The sequence below is a fragment of the Pelmatolapia mariae genome, linkage group LG10_11, assembly GCF_036321145.2.
Source record: "Pelmatolapia mariae isolate MD_Pm_ZW linkage group LG10_11, Pm_UMD_F_2, whole genome shotgun sequence".
Classification (NCBI taxonomy): domain Eukaryota; kingdom Metazoa; phylum Chordata; class Actinopteri; order Cichliformes; family Cichlidae; genus Pelmatolapia; species Pelmatolapia mariae.
The window spans coordinates 39304297-39321664 of record NC_086236.1 but is presented as its reverse complement, the minus strand read 5'-3'; the positions used below and the strand labels follow the sequence as shown (position 1 = coordinate 39321664).

The 17368-nt window shown below is 41.0% G+C and overlaps 1 protein-coding gene across 1 annotated transcript; it reads left to right on the top strand.

The window, feature by feature from the left end:
• Window positions 1-289: 289 nt before the first annotated feature.
• Window positions 290-17368, top strand: LOC134636610 (pituitary tumor-transforming gene 1 protein-interacting protein). The gene is made up of 7 exons (XM_063486673.1): window positions 290-567; window positions 810-856; window positions 2770-2878; window positions 6193-6298; window positions 7383-7448; window positions 12876-12922; window positions 16968-17368. Exons 1-7 carry the CDS (start codon window positions 447-449, stop codon window positions 17015-17017), a joined length of 546 nt encoding a protein of 181 aa, XP_063342743.1. The 5' UTR covers window positions 290-446; the 3' UTR covers window positions 17018-17368.

Genomic DNA, 17368 nt, shown 5'->3' with positions numbered 1-17368 from the left:
GAGACGTCTACCATTTTATGAGAAATTCTTTTTATCTTTTAATTATTTTATAATGTAAAATTTAAATTTTATTTTTTTCTATTCTAAATTACAGAAGTATATCTCCTGTATCCCTCACTGGTATAATAACATAATGTTATGTTATGCTAGGGGGATTTTATGTTTTGTTTTTTGTGTTTTTTACAGTGAAAGAGTTGGAGTTTCGTTTCTTGGTAAATACACGGGCGGGTATTTGTGTGTGAGATTAAATCATTAACTCCTCCCGCCCGGGCTGTCGAGATTACACCAAACAAGGTAACCCTAGACAGCAAGGAAACAGCAGCGGGTTGAAGGCAAAACGGAAACAACAGAGATTGTCAGGAGTCGTTTGTTGTGGACTAGCTGATATTCTGCGTTGTTACACGCCGTTAAGACTTACAGCTGTTTTGTTTCGTGTGTGTTTCGCTATGCCTTCTTTTGGAGCACTGGGACATACTCTGTCCACTTGGTTGATTTTTGCCGTCGCCTTCCTCTGTGTTAGCTTTGTTAGCCAGGGGGAATGCCAAGCAACTCAAGTGCCACCAACTCGTAAGTATAAGTGGAGTTTTAAAAATCTGCCCAATGACTTTTTTACAATCATCTAGGTTATTTTTATCTATCGACAGCACGTGCCTTTAAAGCCAGTTCATAAGTATGTCAGCTCAGTAGTTGGGAAAATATTTAAAATACGTCACGACTGAGTGTGACTTCGACCACAGCTTTCTGCTTGTTTTTAACGCGGCATTTAGTTGCTTCACGGTACTTATTTAACATGTTTGTCTGTCTTTCAGCCTGCTCTTCCTATAAAAACTGTGACACCTGCGTCCCACACGCCAAGGTAAGGCTGTCAGCAGTAGCGTGGTTGTGTTCGTTTGTACGCGATAAACCAAACCTTTGCTCAATGCAACAGACTTGTAAACGCTGGATTTATGATCCCTCGTTTGCGTCTTCGCATTTGGCGTCCTACATTATTCCGTGTTCTCACCAGGCCGCATGAGAGAAACTAACTGTGCACTAACTGTGGATTACTGCGTTAACCCCACATGCTGCGTTTATAAATCAGCATAAATCACTCACTGTCAGTTTTCTGAAGGTCATTTTGTTGTTACCAGGAAATGCAGCATTGGGTTTAGATAGACAGCAGCAAAAATCCAAACTGGGCCTTATTATCCCCCCGAAAAAAAGAAAGGACAGTTGGGAGAACTCACCATCCTGTGCATTACTGTGACAGTGGTTTGGATGGGACAATGGTGAATGTTTTCCAGTAGAAGATCAAAATTTGGGAAATATACTGGTTTATTTATTTACTGGTTAATGCTGGAACCACGCCCCTCATTTAGTACTCCTTTATGGATAGCTTTATGCAGTACCCTTTTCTAACTAAAAGACTTAACTGACACAAAGCAATTTTACTAATCTAAGCCAAGTTGGCAAACTTGGTGTAAAAGTCATTAAAACAAAAGTGATCCTCTACATATTAGCCAAAATTCTGGCTCACACATATGAGTTGTGTTCCCATCTGGCAGATCTATCACTTAATTACAGATACGCCACATCTCAACTCATCCTGTGTGTGTAAAGCACGCCTGTCCACATGTACAGGCCCATCTTAAGTTTGCCAGTGAACATGTAAATGATTCAGAGACACATGAAATCAAATGGACCTCTTTGGCACCCGACCCACCGTGGTTGCCTCTATTCCCACAATCAGCATTATGCATTGGGGCTGTTTTTCTGCTAAGGGTACAGCATAACTTGGGAGTCAATGGTGGCATGGTGAACAGCACTGTTCACAGCAAGAAGGTCCTGAGTTTGATTCCACCCCTTTCTGTGTGGAGTTTGCATGTCCTCCCTGTGTTTGTATGGGTTCTCTCCGGATACTCTGCCTTCCTCCCCCAGTTTAAAGACATGCAGTTGGTGGGGTTAGGTTAATTGGTAATTCTAAATTGTCCATATGTGTAAATGTGGAGTGAATGGTTGTCTCTCTCTGTGTTAGCCCTGCGACAGCCTGGCGACCTGTCCAGGGTGTACCCCGCCTCTCACCATATTGTAACTGGGATAGGCTCCAGCCGATGTTTTTAAATACACTGTCATTTACATATAATTTCCACTTAGTGATGCACAGAAATGGACTTTTCAGTCCTTCATTGTACGTTTTATGTTAAGATTTTGTGGAGGTGGTAAGGTAGGTTGTGTCTGCTGGTAGACTTTCCTGAGGAGTATCCAATCCAATAGTAATGTTCTATTATTGCTTAGTTTCTGAGGTTTTTTTGGACAGCAAAATATCCATGTCAACTAATATCTGGCTGATATAACGTGCTACAGAAATGATGTTGTTCACATCCTGAAGAGGACTGCAGTATCTCGACAGAAAAAACAAACTGCAGATAATAAACGAATAAATAGTTTATGGTACTTATATTCTTATTTGTTCAACAAGGAGACGTCCACAAAATGATGTCACTTTTATGAAACTTGAAGCATAAATGTAATCAGCACAGGTAAAACATTAACGCTATGCTGTAAATAAACTACACCCTGTTCATGACTTTAATGTCATAGATTCCACGTTTAGTGTGAGAGTTTTTAGTCTCGTTTAACACCCACATGTAGGAATAAATACAAATAAAATGTGTGGCAAAATGCTAACTGTGTTTATTTTTAAGAATCATTCCTGTGGCATTCTTTATTCATGCATCCTAGCTATTATACTCAGCAGAATCATACCTTACATGTGTCTGTCTGTTGCAGTGTCTCTGGTGCTTTACCACAAACAACTGCACAGAGTATCCAGTGACCTGGTTGCTGCCTCCGGCTAAACTATGCCCATTGTCCCAGGCCCGCTGGGGAGTGTGCTGGCGTAAGTTCATCAGACTTATTATTGTGATGTTAAATGTGGTGTTTCCTTTTTGCATTTGTGTTTCATTTGACACAGAATAAGTTACATACATATTGGGGAAATGATTTGAGGAACTTGGTGTTCAGTATGCTGGAAATGTAACACTTCAACCTACGTATTAAAAGAAAAAGTAGGTAAAAGGGTATTAAAGCATAAAAACAAAAGCTCTTCATCAAAAACAGCAACCTGTTATGTTCACAGATGTGCGACCTAAAATGACCTCCTGTATGTCGGTGGGTCTGAGGGGAGGGATTTATCATTAGGTGTGAAAATAGCACCAACACTTTCTGTTCCTCTCATGTCACTTCAGTTGTAGTGGGTGCATTTAAAGATCCAGCACATCATTCTTGCTTCACTCCACCTGCTCCCTCTGCTTCCTCTCTTGTTTCTTTAGAAAAAAAGTTGTACTCCACAAGAGACGTTATCCATTGTCTCTGTAGGCAGGCAGGAGCATTTGCAGCAATAATATGCAACAGACACACCAATCCTAGAAACATGTTTTCCATAACCAGGAAGAACAAACCCACACACACACTGACAGGAGTTATTTTTGCTTTAGATTCATTTTCAGTTAACCTTTTCTCATACTTTAAGTTACTACTTTTTGACACCCTTTATACTTTCTAACCTAAAGGAGCAATTTTTTGCAGTGTACCTGCCACAGTCCTACTTTGCTGACTACAGCATTAGCTAAAAATTTTGTGGATAAATAGATTAGCTCAGCCAGGCACATACACGTGGGTCTTTGTACGTCCATGTCCAGCAGCATCAGCAGGAACTCGCTGCCCAGTTAAATAAAAAGTGTTTTATAAAATCAAAACAATGTTTTAATTTTCAGCAGAGCAGTTCTTTTTTCCCCACTGCATATTAATTATTGTAATTCCCCACGTGGTTTTTATATTTTGTGCTGGAAATTCCTCCATAAATGTTTCAGTCGGTCCCACAGCTACACAGAACGGCTCGCCTATTCTTCCCCTGCTCTCTCAGTTGGTGCTCCGGCTCCTCTGCCACATATCTTTCTGAATTTGTCCTGATATGTCATCAGGGGTGTCTCAGCACCTCTTTCTTGAAGCTGTACCACAGATGATTCACAGCAGTAGGTTTCTCAGGCTGTCCTGGCTCTAGACATTTACATAAAGTCCTGCAGAAGTGTTTGGCTCTAAATCAAAGGTGACATGCTCAGTGAGCATAAAAGCACTACAGAGGTAGCACAGAAATGTACTGCCTGTCTTATCGCCAGGGGATCTATTTACAGTGAGAGCTAAGTGAACTGTAAATTTAAGTGTAGCAGGGTTCAACTGGAATATTATAAATTATAAGCGCAATGTTGTTGCCTTATTTTACTGCCAAATGTTTGGCCCCTGAGAATAAACCACCGTTCTTTTAACTTAACAAGTAAATGATCAGTGTCTTTCTCCCTAACACAGTAAAGTACGTTTAGCTTGACACTGCCAAACAGACCGAGTCTCCACAGCGAAGTAACCAAGCTAACATTACCTGTATAATCAATCCTAATGTTTGTATAAGACTTTAAAACTGATATTCAACTGACACAAATCGTATGTGAAAACTGGCTTATGTTATGTGTATTAATTACCCATAAAATTTCCACAGTCAACTGCAGCACCATGCAGGAAATACGACTGAGACCCTGCTCTTAGTCACAGTAGTGGAGACAACTCGGTGACGTATGTTCCACCTCGCTAGAGTTAATGCTGATAATTCTCATTGGTGAAAGTGCAATTAGTCTTTAGAGCCTAACCCATAAGTGTAAAAAAATCTTTGAATGCTGGTGCAGTTTCTACTTGAAAATGTAAATTTATATTCAGCACAGATGAGGAAAAAAAACATTGTTAATTCTGTTATTAATTTTCTCAGTCTTAAAAATAACAAGAGAACTGATACGGTCACACGGAGCCTACTGGAGCAGTAAGGTGTGTCAGTGTTCAAACTTCACTGGTAGCAAACAGAAAGTTGTGTAAATGCAAACAGTTTATTGCTAATCAGGTACAGCTATAAAACCAAAAGGGTGCAAAAGGGCCAGCTACTGGCACAGCATTTAAATGTGATGCACTAACATCAGACAAATGTTGTTGAATATAATGTGTAAATATTCCATGTGTATGGAGTTGACACATGCTGTCATTTGAGTAGGTGGTAGTTACTTTCTGTTGAAAGCTGGCAGCTCTTCTGTATCACGTACATTTTCAGATGGAAGGAAACTTCGTCTGTTCACTCTGGTGTAAATAAAGTACATGTGCAATGTCACATCTGGTTTTTACTTACAGTTGAACATAAAAAATACTGAGATATGAATATACACTACCAGTCCAAAGTATGGAATTATGAAGCAAAGAAATAATTGATAAATAACTCTGAATATGTCTTAAATTTTAGATTCCTCAAAGTAGCCGCCCTTTCCTTTGTTGACAAACCCTCAGCCTTCTCTCAGTGAGCTTCATGATGCAGTCACCTGAAATGGTTTTTACTTCACAGGTGTGCCTGTCAGGGTTCATTTATGGAATTTCGTGCCTTCTTAATGGGGTTGGGACCGTCAGTTGTGTTGTGCAGAACTCAGCTATCAGCTGTGTACCAACCTAAGTGAAGAGAAACGACATTACTTTTAGTCATTACATTAAGAGCTGAGGGTCGGTCAGTCTGGAAAATTGCTAAAACTTTAAATGGGACTTTGAGTGCAGTCGGAAAAAACAACAAGTGCTACGATGAAACTGTCTCACACGAGGACGCCCCAGGAAAGGAAGACCAAGAGTCCCCTCTGCTGCTGAGGATACATTCATCCGAGTCACTAGCCTCAGAAATCATCAGAAGTTAACAGCAGCTCAGATTAGAGCCCAGATAGATGCCACACAGAGTTCCAGTAGCAGACACAGAAACGTGAGCAGTTTTAGGCCACAGCTGCGCATGCGTGCATGCTGTGGTTTGTCCTGTAAAAGGAAAAGGGAAGACACAGCAAAATGTGGACACCACTCTGGCAGTGTTTCGGGGTCACGTGATCCCTCCCTCTGCAGTACAAAGCCAGTTTCCACACGGTTAAGTCATTTGTGCTCTTTTTCTCTGGAAAGTGAGAGGTTTGTTTGTGGTTTGTCATGTTTGCAGTGCAATAACTTGCAGAAGCCAGCAGGTGGTGTCATTGACAAACATGTAGAGCACATTGTCATTACAGTGGGAGCGTGTGATGGCTTCTAGTTACCTTTATCATGTGGTCCAATGAGAATATCTTCTTGTGAAAAATGAATAAATTCTCTTTTTTTCAGTGAACTTTGAAGCCCTGATCATCACCATGGCTGTGGTGGGTGGAATCATTCTCCTCGCCATTGCCGTCTGTTGCTGCTGCTGTTGCTGCAAGAAGCGCCCTTCAAGGTAACATTACAAGTCCGAGGTAACTGAGTAACAGGAGTTTTAGAAAGCTGTGTCAGATGCATGAAAGCACTTAGTGGGCCAATGCTTTTCGGGATGAAAGAGCACTACATGGGAGCACTTTTCACCTCAGGCTCACACGGGCTGCTGTAGAGTTAAAGCAACAGCTGTATCCAGGAAAACACAGCATGTAGTGTTGAAGTGGATTACACAGAACAGTTTGGAGTAGATGTCACAGTTACTTCCTTACAGTTGTGTGCTCATTATAATGGCAGAAAAAACAGGAAACAAGTGAAAGAAAACCAGAAAGATCCCTACTTCTGCTAGCGCTAAAGAACCCAGGTTGCTCACATGTTACGATAATGTCAACATTCAATGATTAGTCATGTTATCTGTGCTCAGGTATTTACTTCACCCTCAGTCTTTAGACTGCATCTTATCACTGTCTTTACAAAGTGAAGACGGAGGGGGTTTCTTTGTCAAACCACAAAGTCCACACTTTGTTTCATTGTTCATGTATTAGCTTTAGTGGTTTTCACCCATGTCCTCTATAGGTGCAACTCATTGTTGCTGTTGCAAACATTATTTTGGCTTTTTAATCAAAGTAGAGCTCCATTCATTCTCTCACTGTTGTTCCTGTAGGGGGGGGGGGGAGATGAAAATGTCATGTCAGTCAATCCGCCACAGTCTGGCCTGTCACTCACTTGCAGTCCTGTGGGTGTAGGAATCTCGTTCTTGTCTATCATGTGACTGAAAAATAGGGGAAAGCTCACATCTGTTACTGTTATGCACACAGATATTAATTTAATATAATTACAGTCATGTTTTTGTCTTCTTTTTTTTTTTTTCGCTCTTTGGGCTTGCCTCCAAGCAGTTTACTTTGTGCATGTTTATCTAATTTAGTATTTGGCATTTTCATTGTGGAACATAAAAAGAAAAAACTCTCTGCACTCAGGCACACAGTTCACGAGTCTTATATAAATGATGCATAGAACTTCAATCAGAGTAACCCTAAAGCTAATGTTAGTTTGTAGCTGCGTGTCATTTGTCACATCCAAAGTGTGTTTTTGTCTCCTTCACTCTTAAGGTTTGACAGAGAAGAGGAGAGATCTGCCAAGAGGAGGGAGGAGATCAGACAGCGCGCTGAAGAACGGTGAGACCTAGACTCACACCTTAGTCTACACAGGTTGGAAATGTCTGCAACGGATCAGAACGGTGTTTATTTCAATAACACAGGAGCCTCTTTCTCTGCATTTAACTCCAAACCGATCTTTGCTGTGTCATTCCTCTCTGGATCAAACACTGCTCGTTATTTACAGAATATTTACACACGTACTCACAAAGTTACAGGTACATGTTTAGAGGTCACTGTTTGTTTTCCTTTACCCTGCTGCAGTGTTTTTCTCAGTCACCAGATTGCTGCATCTGCAGTGTTTTCCAAATTACTTCCCAGTGGACGAAGTAATTATTTGATCCTCTGCTGAATTTGTTGGCTTGCTCGCTTTTAAAGAAATGAACAGTCTTTCATTTTTGATGCTAATCACAACAAGTTGTTATATATTTTATATCAAGTGAACTTGGTTCAAATCTCAGACCAAGCGCACACCTAAGAGTCGAATCCTATTCTGTCAGCGTGGTGGGTGGCATTGCCTTTCAGCATATCCCAGTAGGACTTGGATATAATTGTCCTAAAACAGAACAGTTCATCATCCCCCAACAAAAGAGTTCATTGTATGTTTGGGAATCGAGCAACTGGTGTCCATCCAGCCTCAGCAAGTCCACGTCCCAAAGGAGAAGCTCCGGGTTCGTCCCAGAACACCAATTGGATTGTCAAAGCTGGGCAGCTGCTTCATGGTAATGTGCTCATAAATAGATTGGTTTACATCCTGTGTACTACCAGTCAAAGAAAAAGAATCATCCAGCAGTCAGCAGACCCGAAAGGCTTCCCTCTTCCTGCACCCCATAAATGTTTCAGCCTTCTCTTGTTTTGTTCCTTTACTTCCAGTGCCAGGACAGCTGGCTGATATGTTTGTGAGCAGGGCAGTCGAGCAGAAAGATGGTCAGTAACTGTGGTTTATCATCACACTCGGCGTGCTGGGCACATCGTGGCTCACTGTGCACCTCGTGTGTTTGAGAAAGAATGAATTATCCGACCTCTGAGCTCTTCTCTCTCGTGCCGCAGAATTGAGTCAGGGTTTCCTGCAGTGAGCATGATCAAATCTCTGAAGTTGGAGTTAGTGCAGTGACCTACATAGATGCAGTTCATGTTGTCAACAGGACATTCGGAATAGATTGGACCCATCCTAAGAGAGACTAGCGCCTGTAGACAGTGCTGCTTGGCCTCCGGAGAGCCAGCTTGAAGCACAGAGCCATCGTCATCCGAGCCCAGGCGGGCCGGGGAGTCTGCGGCTCTTTCTACAGGGATTCAACCCATGCAGCTATATATTTCATATTTCACATGCTGATGTAGCAGGAGAGCTACCTAAGAATTTTAATTATAATTTTGTATCTGATCAAATGCTAAATTATTAAATCATTTTAATAAGTATCTCTTGAACCTCTTGTTTCAGTGCTGTTTAAGAAGTCTGCATGTGCATGTAACATGCTGCTCATGCTGCTTATGTTAAAGTCAGCTAGCAGCCAGAATCTGTTCCTGTTGGCTTGTATCTGGTTTAGCTTGTCAATAAGCCAAACTGTTGTAATGTGTCACAAAAAAAGATCAAGTCTTAATGCACAACAATACTATGTGAGAAGTTCATTGTAATCCACTGATATGATACTTGGGTAACACATACAGTTTGATGTATCTATGATGATAATATGGACTGAATATGGGCCAAAGTTCGCAGCTGTTACTCCATTATTTGTGTCCATGCTCCTTGGTTGAGTCATGGTAACAGCTGGAAAGAAAATCATACCAACGGGCTTTTTTATGCCATGTATTCATTTTGAATTTTGTTTTAATCTCATGTTGATATGACTCTTTAAGTATAGCCAAAATGCATGTTTTCTAAACTGATCACACATCCAGGGTATTAAAGCTGTGATATGGCATGATACTGATGCTCAAAGATGATTCTAGAAACATTGTTTCAAAGAACAAAAGAGAATTTGGCTTTGTGACACAGCAGGTGCAAAATGAAGTTGGTTGCAGGTCTGAGCACAGCCTAAAGGTGTTTTTCAGCCTTGAAATTTTCTTATTATCTTTTGTATTTATGAAGTTCTCAGGCATCAAAAATTTAAAGTAGTTCCCTTTTTATTAGTGGATTTCTTTTTCTTAGATTGCGCAAATAACTGAAAGTTTCTTTTAGCCTTAACTTTTAACTTGAGTTTTCTTGACTAAGTGAAACGCATCGGTGAGGGTTCCCTTTAAATCTTTAAGTCAGTGACATTAAATGAGCCCTTCTTTACTTTGCAGTGTCAGTCTGTTGTCTGAATAAATCTCGTCAACTTACGTCTTAGAGCAGCATCACCATCAGAACACCGCTGTTTATTTATAGTTCATATTTATTCTTAATTTGGTTCTACCCTACTTTTCATGATCCCTTCAGTGCTGCTAGTACAAACGCATGTTAAATGGTGATAAAGGCAACACAGGTAGCAGCTAAATTACAGAACGTGACTTATAGTCAGTGTTGGGAAGGTTACTTTTAAAATGTATTCCACTACAGATTACAGATTACATGCCCTAAAATGTATTTTATAACGTATTCCGTTACGTTACTCAATGAGAGTAACGTATTCTGAACACTTTGGATTACTTAATATATTATCATGCTTTTTACAACTACATGAATGTACTATTGCTGTGTGATTTATTACTATTACTGAAGGTTACTCACCATACCAATACCAACTAGATGTTTAAATCTTAATATAAATGAGTAACAGTAGGATGGACATTAGGTAAGGCTGCACTTTTTGCAGCGATCTCGTATTGAAAACTATTCGTATATAAAACAGGTCCGCGGCTCTGAACCGTAGTAAAGGGACCTCTGGCTAATACGTCGGGTTCGTGTCGGGCTCGTAGCTGAAAACTAGCTTTACTTTGTTGTCTGGGTCAACTTTGCTAGCGAGAGACAGAGAGAGGCGTTGAAAGGCTGCTGCAACAGAACTTATTGTTTGGGAGGAAAACACGAACACAGTGTACAGTTGAGTCTTAATAGCTTACTTACAAATGGGCTCGTCAGGCACTCTTTTTGGCTGCAGTGGTTATTATTATATTTACATGCTTCCAGCTCCCGTTTCTGCTCGGTGACAACTCATACTTTTCCTTTTTCTCCCTCCCTCGTGCTCACACACATAACGGGTATGGCAGTCCATTCTCCCTGCAGCACGGACTACACTGCCCATGAGGATACATGCTTTAGGGCGATGCCTGTAACACTCTGCGTATTGCCTTCATATTAAATCATTTTAAAAAATATTTCTTCACGTCATTATGAGACGCGAGATTGAGACACAGACATTTGAGCCTCTTAATGCGTGTTTTGTTTGGGTTTCCACCGGCGTGGAATTACCAAAAATAGAGAGGGCATAGCCTAACATATGAAACAGGAAAAGACCGCCGTGTAATCCATTTATTTCAACAAAGTAACTGTATTCTAAATACCACCTTTTTAAACGGAATACAGTTACTCATATTTTGTATTTTAAATATGTAACGGCGGTACATGTATTCCGTTACTCCCCAACACTGCTTATAGTATCCCATTTTCATAAATTATGAGTGGTATTGTCATGATGGAGAAGTCGAGCACCTTCAAAACTTTTAGTCTGTGTAGTGAGCCAGGCTCAGTACTCTATCCTTTTTCACGTTCTTTCAACTTTCCCTTTTTTTCTGTCTTACCTCCGACATGTTGAATGTAGCCATATTTATGTGGAGGGAATGTGAACGTGTCAGTGCGATGCACACAGGCCATCGGCGTGGCTTAGGGGGACGGATGGCAGACACATCTTAACCAACCTGATTGCTCACAGATCAGTACCTAGCAATAAAGCGGCGACTGCTACACACCAGTGTCTTTGTGCTGAGATGAAGTGAAGTGAGGCCTCTGGACTTCCACTACACAAAACCTGCCCCTCAGAAAGGCTGAGTGAGCAGCTTTACCACAGGCCTGTTGCTCTGTGAGTCACTGTCAGCTAAAATTTAGGAACATTTTTATGCCAGGAGTGCAAACTGATGCATTTTTCTTACTTGGTAAGCTGAATGTTATTGTCCTTATTGAAATGTTGTTTAAACGATGTCGTGCATAATAAGTATTTGGGAGTATTAGGTATTGATGGTTGCATAAGTGCCCACATATCATGACTGGCTGTTTGTGATGTTGTGGTACAGTGTAGCTTAAATGTTTCTTGGCGAGTAGAAGTGCTTGATGGGTTTGCTCTGTAAACTTGTGCATATGTATACAGCTGTTTTAAAATAACAAAGCTGCAGAAACTTCTGGAATCACCACTATTTCAGCCATGGTTCTCTGTAAAATCTGTTTTTCATTGGAGTCAACAGTAGAGCCAAAAACACTCATAGCTACTAACACACAGTGGAGAAATGGCATTCATCACCTGAACTCTGAGTTGCCTCCTTAGTGCTCAGCAGCCTTGTTGGTGACGCCTCTGAGCAGGTAATCAATCATTATCTAAATAAACAGGCAGAGAGCCAGAACCTAAATTTACTGCACAGACTCACCAAAAGTTTCCAGAATCTAATGAAAAAGTTTGGTAACTTTTCCCAGACTTTGCCTGCAAGTCATGTGTAAAGTTTTTACAACAGTGCGGCTTCATCAACAGCTCAGTCCAGAGTTACTGACCCTCCAGAGCACTGAACAAATACCACATTTATCTATGACTACTGCAGCCCAGCAAAAAAAAACTTAGTTGCTCAACCCTAAACATAGACTGGGATGAGTGCATATGTCTGCCGCCGTGCAACTGACACTGTCGTAAACCTTTACTCTGGCATGCATCTCTGCAACAATGCCAAAAAGTATTTGTCCCTTGCCTTATTTATTTGTTTTTGCATATTTTTCACACATTTTTAGATCATCAAACAAATTTGAGCATTAGACATAGATAAACCAGCTAAATATAAGATGGATGTGGATAGACGGGGTATTTTCTCATAGGGCCAGGTAGGTTTGGATTTGTCAGAAACATGTCTGACAAATATGTGAAGAAGAGCAGATAAAAAGAGAACTTAGGAAGAGGGTGAAGACTTTTTAAGCAGCAGGAAATGTTCTTCAGTCCAGCTGTTGATTTGGTGTCGGGAGCAGGACATCTGTAGCATTTCAGAATTCTCCCACAGAGTTGTATTCAGGATTCACTGGGTGTCCCATTGTCTCATTACAGCTGACGTCTGTGTTGCAGTCATTTATTTATTTCCATGTTGTTTGATTACAGTTTGGATACGGCTAAATTCCACTTAGCTGTATCCAAATATGATGGAGGCCCAGTTAGAGTTGAGTGATGGCTCTCTACCTTGAGAGTGTTGTCTTTCTCTGGAGTGTATTTGGCACTAACAGAGTGAATACTTCCTGACCTGTTGACTAACTTCCTCTACTTTTTTTTTTTTTTTTTTTTACAGGAAGGTGGAGAGAATGGCACGCCACGATGAGATCAGGAGGAAGTATGGTGCGTATAGACTTTGCATATGGACTTTAGCTCCTTCTCTTTGATCATAGTGTAGGAGACTGTTTCCAGCCCTCTCTGATGTACGCTGAAGGTGAGGTGATCAGTAGGTCTAACATAGAGCAGCTAGCTCTGTGTTCTCTGTTCTGTGTGTGTCAGCAGTGTCTCTGATGCATGCTTAACTATTTTAAGAGTTTTTCAGTGTCAGTGACTTTGATTTCCACACCCTGGGCCACTGATACATTATTCAACAGAATATGCTTTGTCCCCAAGCAACGTAGGTGTACATGAACTAGGCGACGTAGGATTTTCAAATTGATGCCATAGGTGCATAGGCTAGGAGGCTGGGGGAGCTGTCAGTATCTTTGACTTATCTTCTATTTATTAAATAAACACCTTTTTTCTATCGCTAATGGCTGTACAAGATGTAGCATGAGACCATCCCTCACTTGAAGAGCCTACAAAAATCCCAGGAATGTGGCATTTATCCTCGCTGCCATACTAATTTGTCTAGCTCACCACTTCACCAGTTAACATGGGCTAAACCTGAGCTGGACAACATCGTTATTATACTGATATTCAGTATTAATGCTGGTCTTTCAGTTGTGTTACAATAGATATGACACACTCCACACACAATAGTGCAACATAATAATGAATAAGCTGCTGGTGTCATCAATAAGAGTGGCAATAATAAAAGCTTGAATGTTTTCATGATCCATGAACTCAAATGAAGCTTTGCCAGTTTAGTTAGCAAAAAGTTTGTGTGTAATAAACTGCTGCCTGAGCTGTGCTGTAATTAAAAGCTAGGAGTTTTAGATGACCTAAAAGCAAATCCTATTTTTTGTGGAGCTAATTTAATCTCCGTGTTTGTATGCAGTTAAAGTAGCGGTCCCTGCTAGGCATGGGAAAATATGACAACCACTCTCCAGTGCTCATAGTTGTGACTGAAATGTTTATGGAATAAAATCTGTTTTTAAGCAGCTGAAGGTACAAAAATAGTCAAACTTTAAAACCTGATCACTACCTCGCATTTGTTGCCACATTCTTTAACTTAATCAGAGCATTTTTGCTGTCAGTGAAACAGGAAATATTCTAAAAATAAATGAGTCATGAGCAAACTGCGAGTGTGAGCTGCAGCAAAGTATAGAAGAAGTATCAACATCACACAGCACTGCTTTCTATTTATTTCCAATCAATGCACTGATTCTAATCCATCGCTCTGCCCTCTGCAGGGAAGTGGGCGGTAAGGATTGGCCTGTCAGAGGCTCGATAAAGACAGAATCATTCGTTCGTTCCGTTGATGTGGGAGAAGCTCGAGTGTCCGTGCGTCGTGTCTGTCCGTCCGTTCACTGTAGTAAGATGTCAGGTTATGTGGGTTGAGTGTAACGACTGCACGACAGAGTGATGGATGGTGGTCTGTTTTTTAGGCCTGCAGCTCTCATTAGTTTCCTTCCACAGGGGCTTTAGTAGAGACTGCTCTCCTTTCACATTTGGTCTGGTTGGTTCTCTACAACTACAATCCACATCCTCTTATTTCCTTGAAATCAGACACAGCGGAAGATTCCCTGAGGGTGGGTCAGTAGGTTATTCAGCAAAACTGGAAATGATCCCTTGTCATTACCAGTTGAAAATATCCCAGCAAGACAGCACAGATTTGAATTACACGTTTCACTTTTTGCAGTTTAACCCTAGCGCTCTGTCATAGCCTGCTTTTAGTTAAGTTTTATTTTTAGGGAGCAGCAGCTGCTTCAAGGTGTTTTATAAAGTGAGGTAGAGACTCTACAATAATACGAAACTGTGAACACTAGACTTCTAGACAGTTCTACAGCATGACGGTGAATGAGCATTAAATATTGTACAGATTCTTGCTGTGGAGGTTTATTTTGGTTCAAGTCTGAAATGAATCCTGTATCACTGCACAGTTTGCTTCAAAAAGCCCTCGTCTACTGGAAGAGTGTGAGAATGTCTGGCAGATTGGTGTAGTAGTGGACCGCTCTGGTAAAAAGAGCTTTCAGTTTTCAGCATTGAGTCTACGTCCCAGCTGCACCTATGGCCATGAGCTGTGGGCAGTGACAAACAGAATGAGGTTGGATACAAATGGCAGAAATCAGCTTAGTCTCCAGGAGGACTCGACTCAGCCTTTAGACATTCGAGAATGTTGAGCTGAGGAGGTTCAGGCAGCTGATCAGGATGTCTAAGCATTGAGGATTAAACTCAGATCACATTGGAGAGGTTATATATCCTGTCTGGCCTGGGAGTGATTCGGGAGGAGCTGGGAAACATTGCTGGGGTAACACCCTGCTCCGCCTGCTCACACCATGAGGATGGTGCAAACTGACTTTGTTAAATCTGTGGAAATGCAATAAAGCATGACTAGGACCTAAAGTCATTACTTTGCCATTTATGTAGTCCAGTAATTAGAGGGCTGCAAAATGTCAGAATAGCCCGTGTAACCTATAATCCATTTTAATCATGAATGAAATCAACTTTTCACGCTTAAAACGAGCATCGACTATAAAGACACACCATGCTTATTATATTGGCATTATTATCAGAATCTTATGTAAAGAAAAAATTACAAACAGCAACAGTGGAGTGCCACCAGGTTACATTATCAACCCAAAATGCAGAGTAACAGTGGCCATAATGTGCTTAAACATGAGGACAGCATGGTTCTGCAGAAGGCTCCTCGTATATTGAAATAGTTGGAAATGCTTTACGCATTCAGTGTTTGGTATTTGTGCACTAACTGCCATCGATTAATCAGTTTCTTAGTAGCAGCGAGAGTGTCCCTTTTAATGTGTATTGATCTGTGGACGTGGAAAGTTCAGGCTCTGCAGGAGAACTGTCTGCAGGTTCAAACCTCAGTAACACTTGGAGTATGAAGAACAACTTTATAGTTTAACCTCTGTGTTTCAGCTTGTGGCCTTCATCAAGGTTAGAGGTGCATTGATCCAACTTATTCCACGTACTGCTCAGAAGCCATTGCTGAATAAATAAGCTGTTTTCTTCAGTCAGCCTTGGAATCATTTGTTTATGTGTAAGACGACAGCAGGCCTGACTGAAACGTTTATTTTCAAACTAAACCAAAGGTAAGAAATAAATGCATCTGAAAATATACTGTAACCTGCACTTCAGTAAAATAATTAATAAGACCAGGACAGAAATAAATAAAGCAAGACAATGACTTTATTAGCGAGCCTGTTTATTTGCACTGGGCTTATTTAGGTGAGCCTTCATTGCACTCTGCTGTTATTAATGCTCGTGCTAGTTTCTCCTTTCACCCTCTCGTACCTGCTGCATTTCTCACGTGAAGCTCCACCAAAACATGTTATCATGAGAACAAAAAAGCCAGGACCAAACATAAGGGATATTGGGAAGCCGAGCGGGAGAGAATCCTCTGAACTTTCCAGTCAAATCATTTCATCAAAGTTTGTGCTTCAAACAAAAACGACTGCAAACATGTGAAGAAATGCCTCCAAACTGCTCACTCTTCTGTTATGCTGGTGCCTATTAGCTACCAGTCGGCTGCTCTCATGGCTTAGTGAACACAACATAGTTAATTAATGTTATCATAAAACAAAGTACAGACATCCTTCTAAACGGCAAAGATATGGAGGAGAAAAACGATTCAGAACAACCACAGACATCAGCAAAGATGTCTGCCAGTGACACGGGGTCGTTCTAGTCGAGTAACACACACACACAGTAATATGCAGTTAATAAAAGTCCATAGGAACTGTTACAAAATTGATAAGGTGGGCAGTTGTTCTCATTGCCCATAGAAATAAATAATTCCATTGATCGTGTGTATGAAAGACTTGCTGATGGCTGTTTAGCAGCACATGCTGTCATACTGCATTCATTGTTAATGAAACATCAGCGTGAACAGAATATCCGGGATGGATTTCCCAGTTTGTCCTCGGACTGATGCGGTGTACATTTGGCAACCGCTTCCTCCAAAGCATCTCTGGAAAATGTGGAGCAGAATTTGACCCAGCATGACTTTGTCTGTTTTCATTTTGTCTCCACGTTGTGTGTGCAGGTCTGATGGGCGACACGGACCACCCGTACAGCAAGTTTGAGAACGAGTAAAGCAGCTGCACTGGAGGACGTCCACGGGCCGCGGCTCTCACGGCTTTGCTTTTAGCTCGGAGTGATTTTCTCCCACACAGTGCTGCAGAGCAGCAGCTGTCCGGTGATCTCGTTCAGACGTCAAACCTGATTGAAAATATTCTGAATTAGTTTAGCTTTGTGATTCTTTATGAAGGCAGTCGTGTGTGTTTAGTTGTTAAATCTTGTTTTTAAACTTTCTGCAAACTTCTTTTTTCTCTCTTTTTAAATGTTGTACTCTCACATCAATCTTTGCACTTTGTACATACGTTGATTAAACAGTGATGACTGTATGTGTGTGTTTCGATTCATTAATAAACCTCTTTAAGCTTT

Coding starts and splice junctions, on each gene's coding strand:
- LOC134636610 (XM_063486673.1), top strand. CDS start 447: ATGCCTTCTTTTGGAGCACTGGGACATACTCTGTCCACTTGGTTGATT. Junction 568..809: donor AACTCAAGTGCCACCAACTC/GTAAGTATAAGT, acceptor TCTGTCTTTCAG/CCTGCTCTTCCTATAAAAAC. Junction 2,879..6,192: donor CCGCTGGGGAGTGTGCTGGC/GTAAGTTCATCA, acceptor TCTTTTTTTCAG/TGAACTTTGAAGCCCTGATC.